The sequence below is a fragment of the Syngnathus acus genome, chromosome 3 (assembly GCF_901709675.1).
Source record: "Syngnathus acus chromosome 3, fSynAcu1.2, whole genome shotgun sequence".
NCBI lineage: Eukaryota > Metazoa > Chordata > Actinopteri > Syngnathiformes > Syngnathidae > Syngnathus > Syngnathus acus.
This window is the reverse complement of record NC_051089.1, coordinates 60976-76563: the sequence shown is the minus strand read 5'-3', so window position 1 is coordinate 76563 and position 15588 is coordinate 60976. Positions and strand designations below refer to the sequence as shown.

At 53.1% G+C, this 15588-nt stretch overlaps 3 protein-coding genes across 8 annotated transcripts; 2 read left to right on the top strand and 1 right to left on the bottom strand.

Moving 5' to 3' along the window:
• Positions 1-114: 114 nt before the first annotated feature.
• On the top strand, positions 115-3029 carry LOC119120924 (U2 small nuclear ribonucleoprotein A'-like). 3 transcript variants are annotated; one of them, XM_037248184.1, is made up of 9 exons: positions 117-252; positions 896-1043; positions 1126-1204; positions 1587-1633; positions 1709-1811; positions 2009-2088; positions 2229-2304; positions 2675-2768; positions 2843-3029. In XM_037248184.1, the coding sequence occupies exons 1-9, from the start codon at positions 171-173 to the stop codon at positions 2962-2964; spliced, it is 831 nt and encodes a 276-aa protein (XP_037104079.1). In that variant the 5' UTR covers positions 117-170; the 3' UTR covers positions 2965-3029. The 3 variants fall into 3 exon arrangements, 2 of the variants coding, with proteins under 2 accessions (XP_037104079.1, XP_037104078.1); XM_037248183.1 differs by having other exon boundaries at positions 1709-2088; positions 2843-3003; XR_005097589.1 differs by having other exon boundaries at positions 115-252; positions 1709-2304; positions 2843-3023.
• A 246-nt stretch (positions 3030-3275) lies between these two features.
• On the bottom strand, positions 3276-6633 carry LOC119120880 (RNA-binding protein NOB1-like). The gene is made up of 9 exons (XM_037248107.1): positions 6465-6633; positions 5583-5715; positions 5385-5518; positions 5245-5316; positions 4723-4851; positions 4458-4649; positions 4031-4128; positions 3789-3933; positions 3276-3655 (listed from the first exon to the last, which is right to left on the bottom strand). Exons 1-9 carry the CDS (start codon positions 6531-6533, stop codon positions 3389-3391), a joined length of 1239 nt encoding a protein of 412 aa, XP_037104002.1. The 5' UTR covers positions 6534-6633; the 3' UTR covers positions 3276-3388.
• Positions 6634-7663: 1030 nt separating this feature from the next.
• LOC119120772 (GATOR complex protein WDR59-like) lies at positions 7664-14855 on the top strand. 4 transcript variants are annotated; one of them, XM_037247976.1, is made up of 25 exons: positions 7665-7765; positions 8117-8166; positions 8686-8821; positions 8908-8993; positions 9210-9290; positions 9387-9424; positions 9529-9617; positions 9705-9821; positions 9906-9983; positions 10114-10270; positions 10483-10562; positions 10647-10776; positions 11589-11692; positions 11771-11935; positions 11999-12094; positions 12226-12324; positions 12519-12640; positions 12708-12861; positions 12969-13102; positions 13265-13346; positions 13426-13538; positions 13648-13771; positions 13902-14056; positions 14120-14262; positions 14382-14855. In XM_037247976.1, the coding sequence occupies exons 1-25, from the start codon at positions 7712-7714 to the stop codon at positions 14615-14617; spliced, it is 2823 nt and encodes a 940-aa protein (XP_037103871.1). In that variant the 5' UTR covers positions 7665-7711; the 3' UTR covers positions 14618-14855. The 4 variants fall into 4 exon arrangements, with proteins under 4 accessions (XP_037103872.1, XP_037103871.1, XP_037103870.1 ...); XM_037247975.1 differs by having other exon boundaries at positions 10114-10274; positions 10481-10562; XM_037247974.1 differs by having other exon boundaries at positions 10114-10279.
• The last annotated feature ends 733 nt before the right edge of the window (positions 14856-15588 follow it).

Genomic DNA, 15588 nt, shown 5'->3' with positions numbered 1-15588 from the left:
ATGTTGTTCAAATCATATCTCGAGTATTTACAATTTCTCTTCGTTACCGGAAGTAAACGAAGGGGGTCGAGCGGGAAGTGCTTTAATTTCCGGGTTACTGCAGCGTGTGTCATTTCCGCATGCTCCGTTAAAGACAGCATCTGTGTCGCTGTTCCTGATTTAGCCCGAAAATGGTGAAGCTTTCCGCGGAGTTAATTGAGCAGGCAGCTCAGTACACGAACCCGGTGAGGGACAGAGAGCTGGACCTGAGGGGTAAGAAAACGCACGCACGCACGCCGCCGCTCGTTAGCATGTTAGCTGGCTCATTGTCTGCCTGGCCGCGACCGGAGGGACTCTCCTCCAACATACTGTCATGCCGTATGGTTCAGCTCCCTCGCCGTCACTGTAAAACCTCTGCTGACTGAGATCTCTGATAAAAATACGTTCCCAAGATTGTGGGTTGGCTCAACCTCTGGACGAACTGCTTGAAGCGGCTCATCTTAACATTAGCTGGAAAGTGCATCTGCGTCTGCAGCCGTGCTCTAAAAGCGACGGCCGATATTGTGCGCCACACTGTACGAGGGTTACACTCAAAACAGTTGTTTTTGCACCAGTCACTCCTAAAACCAAACGATGAGCTTCCTAGAAACCAAATGAGGCCTCATTTAGAGGGCAGGAGTGGCTCCCTGCGTAGTTTAGCGTCTTGAACCCGGGTCATTTTTGTCTCAACAATAATGTGAAGTTTGCCTCCCTATGCGAGGACATTATGCTAACCTGCTCTCGAATTAGTCAATGAGCCGGTCCATCTGGCTGCTGTCCAATGAGACAAGGCGACCTCAGCAAAAGACTTTAAGCACTGGGGCCTTCACTCAAAGGTTTTCAAGTAGCACCAATTGTTTTGGACACGCTTTGCCAGGTTATAAAATTCCAGTTCTGGAGAATCTGGGAGCCACTCTGGATCAGTTCGACACGGTGGACTTCTCGGATAACGAAATCCGCAAACTGGACGGCTTCCCGCTCCTCAAGCGACTCAAGACCTTGCTGATGAACAACAACAGGATCTGGTGAGCTGTGCAAACAGAGCGCATCTTTGATTCTTCCGGTCGCCGCCGTTGACTCGGCAAGCGTTGTGACGTTGTTATGCAGTCGTATCGGAGAGAACCTGGAGCAGAGTCTTCCAGCTCTGCGAGAACTCATCCTGACCAACAACAAGATCCAGGAACTGGTGAGTCACAACCTGACCAGGGCTTCAAAATATTCGCAACAGAAAATATGGTGAAAGCAGACTGGTTATGCCGCGTGCCAACTCAAAGTAAGACATTTGCAATCGCCTGCTTTCACTTTGGAAATCAACATTTTTGCCTTTTTTTTCCCTTTTTTTTTAATGGGAGTCACGGACCATATCGGTACCTCCGCCGTGATCGATTCGTGTCAATCTGAAATAACATTGAATGTCTCAAAAAAATCCAATTCACGATAAAACCATACTTGAAAAGATAAATAAATAAATAAATTAAAAAAAGATAAAAATAATCATGACTGGCAAACCTAGTCAACATGTTGAATAACTTCAATGGAATGACCATTGCCCAATGGCTGTGTTTTAGGGCGACTTGGAACCGCTGGCGTCGGTGAAGACGTTGACTCTGCTCAGGTGAGAAGTGCGAGGTCGGCGGGAGCCGCGCGGCCGGACCACCTCCTCACCTTGTTCTCGCTGTCGTCCGGCCAGCCTGCTGAGGAATCCTGTGACCAACAAGAAGCACTACAGGCTCTACGTGGTCCACAAAATCCCGCAGCTTCGCGTGCTGGACTTCCAGAAGGTCAAACTCAAGGTGGGGGGTGTCAGGCCGGCGGCCGTTTTGTCCGCACGTCCCGGCCCGTGGAGATGGGTCCGGGCTGAAAGCGCTCACGTCTCGGCCCGTGGAGATCGGTTCAGGCGGGAAGCGCTCGCGTCCCGGCCCGTGGAGATCGGTTCCGGGCGAGAAGCGCTCACGGCCGTCACTGTAACGACGTCTGCTTGTGGTCGCAGGAGCGCCAGGAGGCGGAGAAAATGTTCAAAGGCAAACGCGGCGCTCAGCTGGCGAAGGATATCGCCAAGCAGAGCAAAACGTAAGAGGGTCGGTCCCCGGCGGGCGGGTGCGTCGGACGGACGTATCTCCTATTCGACTCGGGAACAGATACTACGTTGGATCGGATGTGGGAGAAGCTGCCCGGAGAGCGCCCCGTCTGACTCTGGCTTTCCCTTGCAGGTTCACGCCCGGAATGGCGGCGCAGCTGGAGAAGGCGAGGACGGGCCCGTCGCACACCGACGTCGAAGCCATCAAGGTAGGAACGACGCGAGTCCTCGAAGCGTGTCCAGACCTTGTGCAGCTTCAAGTTGTCCTCGCCGCAAACATTTAAATGAGATCTCCAATTTTTTCCATGAAAGCGGACAAAACGCGCTTTGAATCTGGAACCCGCTGTTGATTCCAAGGATGCGGTGGCTGCATGGAATTGGATGGAAAAAAGTGTCGCTCTTGAATCCAATCCGGATCCGTGTCTTTTAGCAGCGAGACGAACAGCCCGTTTGATTTTTCTTTCCATCCGCTTTCATTTCGGAGAGCAATGAGCAACATGTTTGCTACCCATCGACGTGTGTTGCTACCGATCGCGCCAAGAGGAAGAGCTGCCGAGCGCATTGTGTGTGTGTTGCCAGAACGCCATCGCCCAGGCGTCGTCACTGGCTGAGGTGGAGCGCTTGAAAGGAATGCTGCAGGCCGGACACATACCGGGACGGGAGCGCACACAAGGTCCGCAGCCCTCCCTTGCCTTCCAGCCATCGGCGCCCGTCATCTGCCACCTCACATCGTTTCTTCTCCTATAGATGGTGCTGGCGTGGAAGAGGAGGAGGAGGAGGAAGAGGAGGAAGGCCACGCATCGCAGATGGCCGATCAGACGGAAGAGAGCGAGGACATGGAACAAGGTCCTCACCTCAACGGATCCTGATCACTTTTGTGTCTTCACTTTTAGTTTGACCAGATTAAATAAATGAGTCAGATTTTTCCTACAAACGCGTATTAAGTAGTCATGACACAAAGTTGAAATGCGCGTCAATTGACGCGTCAAGCTGTTCTAGTGGACTAGTTGTACTTATGTGCGTATATGCATGTACTTATTTATATGGAGGTTTGTAAGATATGCCTTTTTTGGAGGGAGGGACTAGTCAAGCATGGCAGTGAGCTTCCGTCAAGCTGTGTAACAATAAGGCGCCCCCTGCTGTCATGTTCCACACTTTGTAACAAACGAGAGGGAGTCAATTTCAGGTTGAATGAGATTTTAAACAACTGCAAAGCCAATGCAAAGCGTGAATCCCCAATTACTGTGGAATTAATTTCAATCGGACCGACCCGGACGGGGCATAGTAGGCAGCTCATTTGTTGTACTTTCTGCGGGCGGCGTTAGGGTTGACTCTGCGGCGTCCGGCGCCGCAGTCGGCGTCTCGGAGCTTGAGGTTGGCGGCACGACTGTAGATGTCGTTCTGGCAGAAAGGTGACGCCCCGCCGGCCGCGTAGTCCGGGTCCCACGCATCCGTCTTCTGGCGGGCTTTTCGGGACAGACGTTGCTGAGGGAAGCGCTGGTCCTCGCACACGTGCGGGTTCTGGCTGTGCTTACCCCCCCGCGGGAGCGGCAAATTATACTGCGAACGCGGAAAGCAAACAGCGACAACAACGAGGCCGTTGGTTAGCTCAGGTGGCGTATACTTTGTCGTGTGTTGGTGGGACTGTTTCATGTCCTCCTGTGCATGTTTTGTGTGTGTCCGTTTGTTTTACCCTGAGGCCACGTGCACTGAGCACTTTGGGGTTGCTAGAGAAGTGCATGTGCACATGTCCGTCCTCGTCTACGCTGACGCTGACCTTCTTGAGCGTTCGGTTGCCACATTTTGGACAAAACTGTTTGCTCATGTCGCTGGTGGTCCTGACGCAGACGCATGCATGCACAAATGCTTTCAACACCATGAACCTCTCTTCCCGTCAAGCAAGCCAGCCTGCGCATACGTGTGTACGATACTCACGTGAAGCAAGCGTGACATCTGAGGATGTAATTCCGAGCCTGTTTGATTAACATTCCGCGGAGCGACACCACGTGGAGCCCCATCTGGATCAGAACGTTCTGCCCACACCAGTCACATGGTGAGTTGTCCGCACGAGTTACACACAGTCACGTGAGCTATGCGAGATGCACGCTGAGTGAGAAATGTGGTGTGACGCCAGTCGTACTAGTTGCAGCTTTTCAGTCACAGGGTGAGAGTCGCATCAAGCTCTATCAGTTACATGTTGAATTAACCGATGAGTCATGTGGCCAGTTACACGGCGAGTGGTGTGATGAGCTATGAGTCGCCACAGGGCGAATGGTGGTGAAAGGCCACACGAATTGTGCGCTGAATGGGTTCGAGTGGCACGATGGTGTGTGCGGTCGCCATGGTAACACCTCTACCTCACCTGCATGGCAAAGTCTGTGGTCAGACATCCAACTTTGACCTGGGCATCTGCCGTCCAATCAGAGGAGTCTATTTTCATCTGCCCGATGTTACTGGGCGTGATCCAAGCTCCGCTTTCGTTGTCATCGCCCTCCCATTCCTCCTCCTCCTCCTCCTCCTCTTCCCCGGTGACTTCCTGCATGGCACCTTCCTCCTATGACAAAAAAAGCATCATTGAGCCGTTCCGGCTAAGCCCTACGAGCTGAGCTAATGAGTGTTGTAATGACCAGTAAAGCCAACAGGTGGTTGTCAACGGGGGCCGGCGTTTGCCTCCAGAACAGGAAGCTGTTGAAGTTGTCCGCTTCCGTTTCAGGCGACACCGGCGTGCTCCTCACTTCCTGTTTGCGTTCAGAACCCTGACAAAAGAAGAAGACGACGACGACGCCACAGCTTGGCTACTTCCTGTCCCCGTCAACAACGCAACATAGGTAGCTCAAATGACTTCGGGCCGTAAGCGCGCTCGTAACTTAATTACTCATATTGCATCAATTCCCCCTTTTTAGCGGGGTTACGTATTTCAAGAGAAAATTTGTGCTGGTGCAGAACCTTGACTATTATGACCAACTCTGAGTTTACGTGCGGTGTTAAGAATAGTTACCGTGTTATTTTAATTTTCTACTGACCGAAGCCAATAGTTGCGCTGCCATGTACTGGATATCATCATCATCATTGTTTTTGCAGACAGAAAACGGGAAACATTTGGGAATTGTGCTCAACGAGCGCCGAGCAGGCCAAAGATGATCTCTGACCTTGGAAGGGAAGTAGAATCCCGCCACATTGACGGGCGTCTCCGGGTGGCGCTGCGTGTCGCTCACATCCACCTGCAAACGACAAACGAAAGGCTGTCGGAGAGTGGGGGCGGGGTTGAGGCCGTGCTCGGGGATCACACCTGGTGGCGGGGCTCCTTGCGCAGATGTCCCGTCCCGACGTGTTCCTCCTCCAGTTGCAACGTAAGCGCCAAAACTTTGATGTCGGTGGGTGACAGGCTGGGGTAATCCCCCGTCTTCTTGGAGAAATCAGTCACTGAGGGAGCCGCAAAGGCGCCGTCAGTCCACGCAGACCCCCCTTGCCCCGCCGGCGCCACTACCCAATCGGACGTGTTGGGCCGCAGGCTGCCGTAGGTTGAGCTGGTACGGGAGGAAGGCCAGACTCCTCCTGGTAGCTTTGTCCCGAATCTCGTCCACCACCTCCCTCAGCGTGTAGACGTTCTTCCCAATGTCCTGAAACGCATCGTCAAATGTCCGTCGCTGTCACCTTCATCACCCTCGCGTCCCCTTGCCGCCTTTCAAGATACGAATGAAGTTACAATTCATTGCGATCCAGTTCTTGCCCCCCGCCCCCAGTCACGCTACACAATATAGCGATAGCCGCATAAATCTCATCTTTGTTTTACTCCACGTAGTCGTGGTGCCATGTAATGGTTGCGACGCCATCCACGAGTTGCCATGTAATCCAGTGGTGGGGCACGAGATATCTGTACCAGTACCGGTCTGCAATGATCAAAAACGGTTCAGTACCACTTTTTGTGAGTGTCCTAAGATGAATGATGAAACTAAATTGAAGTTGTAATTTTCATTGTACTGTATTTACTAATGTTTTGCATTTTTGCCATGTATCATTTTAGTACCAGTATCTTATGTATAGTGACAACAATTCTAAATTGAATCCAGTAGTTATGGTGTAATCTTGTAGGTGCAAAGTAGCCTAGTGGATGTCGTATCATGTATTTACGACAAAAGTGGTGTAATCTTGTAGGTGCAAAGTAGCCTAGTCGATGTCGTATCATGTATTTACGACAAAATGTTTTGGGAATGGGAAGTCTATACGTCGCTAGCTGTGGCGTCATCTGGTTCATGAGACCCACGTTTCTCCGCGGTGATAAATAAGATCTTGTCCGGTCGAAGTTGCCTCAAATAAGATCGACATCGGCAAAGTTTGTATTCTGTAGGTTAACTGGAGAAAAGGCCACCTGGAGAGGAGCTTTGTGCAAAAAAGCTCCCGCGTCTGCGACGACATGCTCCACTCCGGGCTGCGCCATCTTGGATCAGCGACAGTCGTAGTTCGGCCAATCAGAAAAGACGTTCTTACCACGTGAAGATTCCGTTCAATTTGCGAATGCAATTTGGGCGCGTTCGAAACTTCACTCTGCGCGCACTAGGTCAAAACGAGACCGCTCGGAAATTCAGTGCTTTGCTCAATTTAGCCGTATGGAAATTCAACCAGTACACCAAAAACGGAGTGCTAGTGCGTGCACTCGGCACTCTGACTGGAGACGCGGTGCGCCAGTGCTGCTACGTTCGGAAATGCGGGAGCTCGGCGAACCCTCTCCGAACACGTCCCCTGGCAGAGTCGCGCACGGGCGTCAGTGTGACGGCTCCCAAAACGCCCCTTGTCACGTGACTAAAGATAATCTCGCGGCGCCTTAAATCACGTTTAGGTTGAGCAAAAAGCAACGACTCTGAAATTGTCAAATTCTGAAACATGCGGCAGCGCTGGGTAGCGAAGCAACACCATCATTTAGTTTTGTTTTGTTTATTGGAGCACAGTAAATTCCATTCAATACATTTATATTCTTTTATCTTCCTCCGGTCTCAGATTCAACTCGAACAGGGGTGGGCAATTCCGGTCCTCGAGGGCCAGTGTCCTGCATGTTTTCTACGTCACCCTGTTGCAACACACCTGATTCAAATGGTCAGATAATTAGCAAAGTCTGCAGATGCTGGATAGCAATCCTGATCATTAGAATCAGGTTGTTGCAGCAGGGAGACCTGTAAAACATGCAGGACACCGGCCCTCGAGGACCGGAATTGCCCACCCCTGAACTAGAACAACGCTTACTGCGGAGTTCTTTTCGACACCGACCCAGTTTTCACCACATATGAAGCCTGAGGTGGGCGAGAGAATTGGAGGGACGTGCAGAATGGCCGCCGTCTTGAACCGGGAGTCTCAAACAGTCGCATCCCATGAGCACGCTTCAAAACATCCGAACTCGCGGAATTTTCTTGCGGTTAGTTTGTTGAGGACGTCCGACACCTGGCTATACGGTATGCTTCGAAAATCTTTCTTCCATTCAAGACAAGAAAAAGGGCCAGTAGGAAAGCAGATACCCATATGTATGAAAAGCCCGAGACCCATATGCCTCCCAGACAGGGCGTGGCATTACGAGGGGATTTTTGTCACGTGACGAATTGTTGACGTCCGGGTCGGTCCAACAAGATGGCGGCGCGCTGGAGCAGCGAGAATGTGGTGTTGGAGTTTCGAGACGCGCAGGTGCGATCGTGTGGTGCTTTTTCTAACTCGCACTAGGTTTCGTACGTGCCGACCAACGTTTTTGAACCATTTGAATAACTCTAGAGGTCAAAATGCATCGGTAGTTTGTAGACGCCACGTTGTATATGCTTTTCCACATTGAGTTTTAATTGTTAGTAGTACCATTTGTTTTATGTTGCATCGACGCACCGGAAAAAAAATGTTGGTTGTAAAGCTACCTTTCTTAGACAACGGCAATAAATCGATTGTAGTTCTTAAATTGGCAGCGTGTCACATCGGGCTTCGATAGGCTTCGCAACACTTGTGTGAAATACGGCCTCCCGTCAACACGTTGACGTCTTGTGTTGCCAGGCGACCACCATGTCCGTGGACTGCCTGGGCTCGCACGCCGTGCTTTCTGGGTAAGTCCCTCGCCGAACGTGGTGGCGCTTGCTTGCCTGCCGTCTTAAAAATAAGCCCGACATTGGCGACAGACATCGGCGACCGACATCAGGGACGATGTCGCCCGGGTGGCCATTACCGTTTAGAAGCGTACAGGTGCATGGTGACGACAAAAAGGCCCTTTTCAAGAAGGCCAAAATAGTTCAACACGTCTCTTTTGTAGTGACTGAATGAACAAACGAGTGTCTTCATATGTTTGAATTCTCAAACACGGAGCAGACCCACTCCTCAAAAAAGAACCACATGGCTGTACTGCGATTGACATATTTGCGTCCCAAATCAAAAGAAGCAGCTACCACCTCGCTTTTGTTTTGCTGTTAGGGTGCAAGTTGCATTTTGACGATAGTCATAGACGGGCAGAATCAGCAATCCTAACAATGGCGAGAACGCAAGCTTTCGAGTGGCCGTGGATCGGCCAGGTTTGGGGATGCGGCACTTGCCACAACGTGGCCTTTTTTATGGGCTGCCCTTCCCGCCAGGCGCCGCTTCCTGTACGTGGTCAACCTGGAGGCGCCGTCGGAGCTGGCCAAGAAGATGTCTCGCCAGAGCAAGTGGGACGTGGGCACCGTCCAGTGGAACCCCCACCGCTCTCAGGCGCACGTCTTTGCCGCCTCGGTCCGTTTCCCCCGACCGCCGCCGCCCGAGCCTGACGTCGCTTTGCTATCGCTTGCTCTGTGCCTCTTTGTGTCCATTGTTTCCAGAGCAACCAACGCGTGGAGTTGTATTCGTGGAAGGACGGCGTAGGAAGTGTCCACACGTCGCTGTCAGGCCACACACGAGTCATCAGGTGCGTGACCTCGTAGGCTGCGCGGATCATTTGCATCGTGTGATGACGCGTGAGATCATGTCACAGTGTGGTGCCACGTGTTGCTTGAGGAAGTTGTGATGTCACGTGAGGTCACGGCGGGATCACGCGAGCGTGTTTGACGTCATCTGATACAAAGTTCATGATATGTTTTTCTTTCGCAACACGTGACTTGATGCGACGGGTGCGCTCGCTCAGCGATCTGGACTGGTCGTGCTTCGAAGCCGAGTTCCTGGTTAGCAGCTCGGTGGACACGTATATGTACATCTGGGACATCAGGTGAGAAGGTTGCGTTAACTTGCTTTGCATTAGCTCACGCAGCCTTTTTTGTTGTTGTTGTTGTTCTTGCTTGTCCTTGTCCCTCTGTCCTTACAGAGACACACGCAAACCTGCTGTGGCACTGTCTGCTGTCGGTGAGTGCAAACAAACAAACAAATGGCAGCGACACTTTTGTCACTCCATTGAGCGAGCACGTCCGGAAGGCCCTTTTTCACTCAGCTGTGTTTGTTGCGGTCAGCCGGCGCCTCTCAGGTCAAGTGGAACCGCAGGAGCCGTGACGTGCTGGCCTCCAGTCATGACGGGGACGTGCGCATCTGGGACAGACGGGTAAGGTGGCGCAAGCGTGCCAGCCAACACGCTGACAAACTCAAGTGGCTCTTCTGTGCTAAAGTGGGCACGCGCGCATCTTTACAGAAACCCAACACGGCGTGCGAATATGTGGCGGCGCATCTGTCCAAGATCCACGGGCTGGACTGGCACCCGGAGCACGAGTTCATCCTGGCCACCAGTAGTCAGGACAACTCTGTCAGGGTTAGAGGCACGCACGCACTGACACGCGCGCACGACGCATTCCCGTTTGTCACCTGGTCCGTGCGCATGTGTGTGTTTGTGCAGTTTTGGGACTACCGCCAGCCCAGGAAGTACTTGAACATCTTGTCATGTCAGGTTCCCGTGTGGAAGGCCCGATACACGGTTAGGACGCCGTGCTTGTCACTTTTCTGCAAATGCTCATGTCTCTGTCTGTCAGTCTGTTTGTTGAACGCACAAGTGTGTTTATTGTGTACGTGTGTGTGTGTGTTTATTATGTGCGTGCATATTTCAGCCCTTCTCCAATGGGCTGGTCACAGTTATGGTTCCTCAGCTGCGGCGCGAGAACAGTCTCCTCCTGTGGTCCACACTGGACCTGAACAGTCCTGTCCACGCCTTCGTGGGACATGACGACGTCATCTTGGAGTTCCAGTGGAGGCCGCAAAAGGAAGGTCACGCACGTACGCGCATTACCCACACGCGCACGTTGACGCCTTCCAGAAGTATTAGCTGAACTCTGTGATGGAAGGACTGCTTCTTGACAGCTTCCTAAGTCAAGAACTCTAAACAGCAAGTTTTGACAGGGACAGGGACAGGGTCTAACCCTAACTCTTTTCTGATTCACCTGAAAGCTGACTGGTCGACGGCTGTGCTTGTTTGTCAGGTTGCAAAGACTTCCAGCTGGTGACGTGGTCCAGAGATCAGACGTTGAGGATCTGGAGGGTGGACCCGCAGCTCCAAAAGGTCAACCTCGACCCCGCAACCGAGCGGCCCCTGTAGCCGCCGCGGCCATTGCTCACCGCCGTCATTGTGGTCGTTGCGCTGCAGCTGTGCCTGAGCGACCTGCCGGACGAGCTGGCGGACGGCGCGGCAGCCATGGTGGAGTCGGACAAGACGCTGACGTCCACCGATTCTGACGGACAGCGCGCCAGAATTCTCGTCGGGCCTCATCCTCAAGGTGACGCACGTACATCCCGTCCGCTCGTGTCGGGAGGAAGCGCTCCTGGCTAATTGCCATCCTGCCATCTTCTTCTTTTCGTGTCTTTGAAGTGCTAGTCAGATGACAGTTTCCCATGTCTTTACACAGTCTTTTGCGTTGTCATTGAATTCAGCGAGATCTTTTAAGATGCAGGGGTTGGTTAGTAGAGGGCAGACAAGGCAGTGATGCATCGTCTGGTCCTCTTCTCCGCATTCACAGAGGGTTGGGGCGGTTTTGTAGCCCCATCTGGCAATAGCAGCTTTTGATCTGCCTGTTCTCAGGCGGTTGAGTGTCTTCCACCGGACCCATGGGTCCTGCCATGGCTTTGCTAAATGGGACGGTTTGGCTTGTCGGGGAAAGAAGACACAAAAGCCCTGGGCTTACGCTAGAGCTGGCCTGATATAGCGGCATCGTTTGAAAGCATTGATTGTGCTGCCGTCTCTGCGCTTAGGGGCGTCGCTATCACCGCTGGACGGCTACCGCCACGGATGTCCGTAGAAAAGCGGTTTAATACAGAAATTAGTCATTTGGATGCCGTTCTAACGCATTGTCTCCGCCTCCCAGCTGAGGACCCCTCCTGGCCTGGCCGCTCTCCCCTCCTGGCCGCTCCCCCCTCCTGGGGATGTCTTTTCTTTGGCAGACTGAAAGCGGTCGTTAGTGATGGCAACAACGACACTCCATCTCAAACCGGAGCTCAGTCGGGACAGGGCTGCGGCTCCTCATTGTTGCTCGACGAGAACGTCGGACACCTCTGAAAGATGGATTTGCTCACACCTGCGCTCCATCCCCAGATCAAGACGGCGGGCGGGACTCGACGGCGTCTTCCGGCCTGGCTCAAACGCTCCAACAGGAATTCTCCCTGGTCAACCTGCAGATCAGGAATGTCAACGTGGAGGTGAGAGCCGATGCAAAGGCAGCGATCGCAGACGCCCGTTTGTTTATTCTGACTGGGATTTTTAAAAAAAATTTTTAGATGGACGCGGTGAACTGCAGCTGCGTAGTGTCGGCTCACTTCGGGACTCATCAGGTCCGCCTGCTCATGAAGTTCCCGGGACAATATCCCAACAACAGCGCCCCTACCTTTCAGTTCCTCTCTCCGACAAGCATCTCTGCCGCCATGAAGACAAAGATCCACAAAGTAGGACGCACTCCTCGAGGCGCTGCGTCCCTGCCGCGTCCTCACGTGCGTCTCGTCTTTCAGGTCTTGAGTGATGTGTCCCTGCAGAAGGTGAAGAGGAACCAAAACTGTCTAGAACCTTGCGTCCGGAAGCTCGTGTCCTGCCTGGAGTCCGTCGTGGTGAGAAGACGCTAAGATAGGAAACCCTTGGCTATTTATTTTTTTTTTCTTCCAAAAATAAGGTCCCAACCCAAAAAGTGAACGGATCGACGTATTAGAAAGGCGCCTTTTCGTGCGTGTCTTCTTCACAGGAGGACAGCCCGTCCTCAAGACCTTTCGTGCTGTCCAATCCCGTGGCTCCGACGCTGCAGGCCTTTCCGCGAGTCATCAACACCTACGGGTCCTACCAGGTAAGCAGGGCGGGGCAGACATCCGGAGCCGCCACCGAGGGTCGCGTGGCCCGTTTGCGTGAGCTCGGCGGGGTTTGGCACAGCTCGGCCGCGACATCGACGAGACTCTGGCCGTCAAGAAATTGCTTTGCAAAACACGATCTGCCCACACACTCGACACCTTGCTGTTTGTGCGGCGGGCGTTGTGTTTGCAGGATGCCAACATTCCCTTCCCGCGCACGTCGGGCGCTCGCTTCTGTGGCACCGGGTGTCTGGTTTACTTCACCCGGCCAATCAGCATGCACCGCGTGGCCCCGCCCACCGAGCCCACGCCCAGGTAGTGACCTAGCTGCATGTTTCGGCGCCGGCGTGAATACGTAATGCGCATATCCCACGCCTGTCAGGTCGCTGTCGGCGCTGTCGGCCTACCACAGCGGCGTCTTGACGCCCATGAAGATTCGCGCAGAGTCGCAGAACACGCTCCGACTTTACAGCGGCAGCCCCACTCGGGCCGACAAAGACACCGTCTCCATCTCCTCCTTCTACTACAAAGAGCGGGTGATATGCACGCACACGCGAGACACAACGCGTTCACACGCAGGTGGCTGTTTGGAGTGTTGAAGTGAGCGTCTGTGCGTGCGTGCGTGCGTGCATGCGTCCTCCAGAAATCTCGGCGCTTCAAGAGCAAAAGGGACGGTGCCGACTGCGGGGGGCGCTCCATCAAGTTGGCGGGGAAGGTCATCATCCAGGAAATCTCCTGCCTGCTGCCCGTTCACAAAGTTCTGGGAGAGAATTACATGTGAGTGGGTGGAGCGCCAATGCAAATGATGTCACGTCTTTCCGGCTGACAGTCAACCCGAGGGTATCAGAAAGAACACCTTGTGCGTCTGTGAGGGTCCAGAGAAGTGCTATTGAAATGTGAGGCGTAATTATTCGTCCCAACACTTGCTGTTGTCCACAGCCTGAACATGAGTGACACGGAGGACACGTGCCAGAAGAACGCCGCCGCTGCACTGGCCGTCGGACGTCGTGACGTGGCCAAGGTACGGGATGGGAAGATGCCGCGCGTGCCAGTAAACGTGTACGGCAACGCGTAGGATGTAAATCTGCGCGCGCCTTCAGGTGTGGGCTCTGGCCTCGGCGGCGACCGGTCGAGGCCTGAGTCCCGATTCGGACCCTGACGCAGACGCACCCTGGGCCAGTCATCCATTTGGACGCCGCCTGCTGGAGACGCTGTGAGTTGCCGCCGACGGATAATGGTCAGCACCAACCTGCTATCTTGTCACGATCAGACGGGAATATAGGACGTCCTAACCCTTCCCTTCCCTCCCCTTCCCTACTCAGCGTAGAGCACTACAGTCACATGAGTGACGTGCAGACTCTCGCCATGCTATGCAGTGTCTTTACAGACTCGGGCGCCAACGTGGAAGTGACGCACCCTGCGCCGCAGGCACGCCAAGCGCGTTTTGTAAGTATGGACCCGCCCACTCCATTTGCAGACCTGTCTGATGTCACATGGTCTAGGGCCGTCACGTAAGCAACTGAAAACGCAAAGGTCACGCCGGCGCAGCGGGTGACGTCATGTGACTTTTGTTCAGGCCGGCTCGAGCGAGTCGACTATGGCGTTTGCGTGTCGGGAACAGCCGGAACAGGCTCTTGGCCGCAGCGAGTCCCCCGAAGACGCCCGCCACGGCAGCCGGGGACACGTCGAGCCAAAGGAACGGGAGCGTGAGCGGCACGACATGAACCGAAGGTAAAAGCGCCCTAACCCCTCCCCCAAAATAGAGTTTATGATGTCGCTCGTGCTTGCCCGCAGACTTTTGGACCCGACCAACACGCCGCAGTTTGATGACTTTAAGAAATGCTATGCGGAAATTCTCTATCGGTGGGACCTGCGAGACAAGCGCGCCGACGTGCTCAAGTTCGCTTCCTGTCCGCCCGAGCCGCACCAAGGTGTCGGTACGTGGCCGCCTGTGCTTGGTTTCCTGCCCCTTTCACAGACGCGCAAACTTCCCGTCCATCTTCCTTTAGTCATGAGCCGACGGCAACTTCCTTGTCGCGGTGCCTTGTGTTTCCAGAGTTGTGCGTGCTATGCTGCCACTGCGGCAGTCCCAGTCGCGGCACTCAGTGCGTGGCCTGCAAGCGCCTGAGCTTCCAGTGTGTGGTGTGTCACGTGGCCGTGCGGGGCTCTTCCCACTTCTGCCTCGGCTGCGGCCACGGCGGCCACACGGGTCACATGATGGACTGGTTCCGGAAGCAGGAGCAGTGCCCGGCCGGGTGTGGCTGCCGCTGTCTGCAGCAGAGCAACTTCTGACGGCGCAGAACAACTTTAGACGGCTGGCGTGACCGCCGCATCGCGTGACCTGATGCCCTGTCTGCAACCCGTTCACAAAGTTTTGGGAAAGAATTGCATATGAGTGGGCGGAGCCTCAACGTAAATGATGTCACGTTTTTCCGGCCGACAGTCAACTTGAGGGTATCAAAAAGCCCTTGGAGCCATAAAGGAGCAGTAGGGTCATATTTGGGCTGGCCAATAATTCAAGATGGTACAGTACACCGCCATGGACACCAGATCAATAGCAATAGAAATTGTGCTCAATATAAAATCATTTAAACCAAAACAATGGTATCAGGAAGCAAACCCTTGCCTGCTACTATGCGAGCTAACCGGAATCTCAAGGTATTACGTTCTGCTTGAGGCTGATTGACATTGGAATCGATATTCAATGCACTGTAGACTACTACGGGGCAGATTCTCAATTCAAAGCAATTTTGCCATGTATGAATACATTGTTTTTGTTTTTTTTAGCTGAAGACAAAAACATTGAAGTGTGCAATGTGCACAATGGAATTCTAAAGAAGCTTTTCTTGAAAATAAATTCACAGAACAATGAGAAAATGTGTTGCTGCACTTTGAGCATTAATGCTTTATAGTCATTCAATGGAAAGGGCGGCAGGGTCTGTTGCAGCAGGACTGAAACCAAGGATATGTCGACAGAGATCTGGCCGATCTGAAGAATAAGTAGATTTTAACACGATGTGTGCATGACGGTTTATTTTCTGAATAAAATTAAAATAAGAACAATAAAAATAAGGTATATACATAGATACAAACAAGGCAGGACAAAAAAATAGTCCTGAGATTGGGGTCGAACTCGCATCACCAGGCATGTGAGGCGGACGTGCTAACAAGTGCGCCATTAAGTCGACAGTAGCATTGGAAGTTTACAAAGTAAAACAGTGGTTTTCGTCCGGACCAAACCGACAGACTTTTCTGGCCTGAAT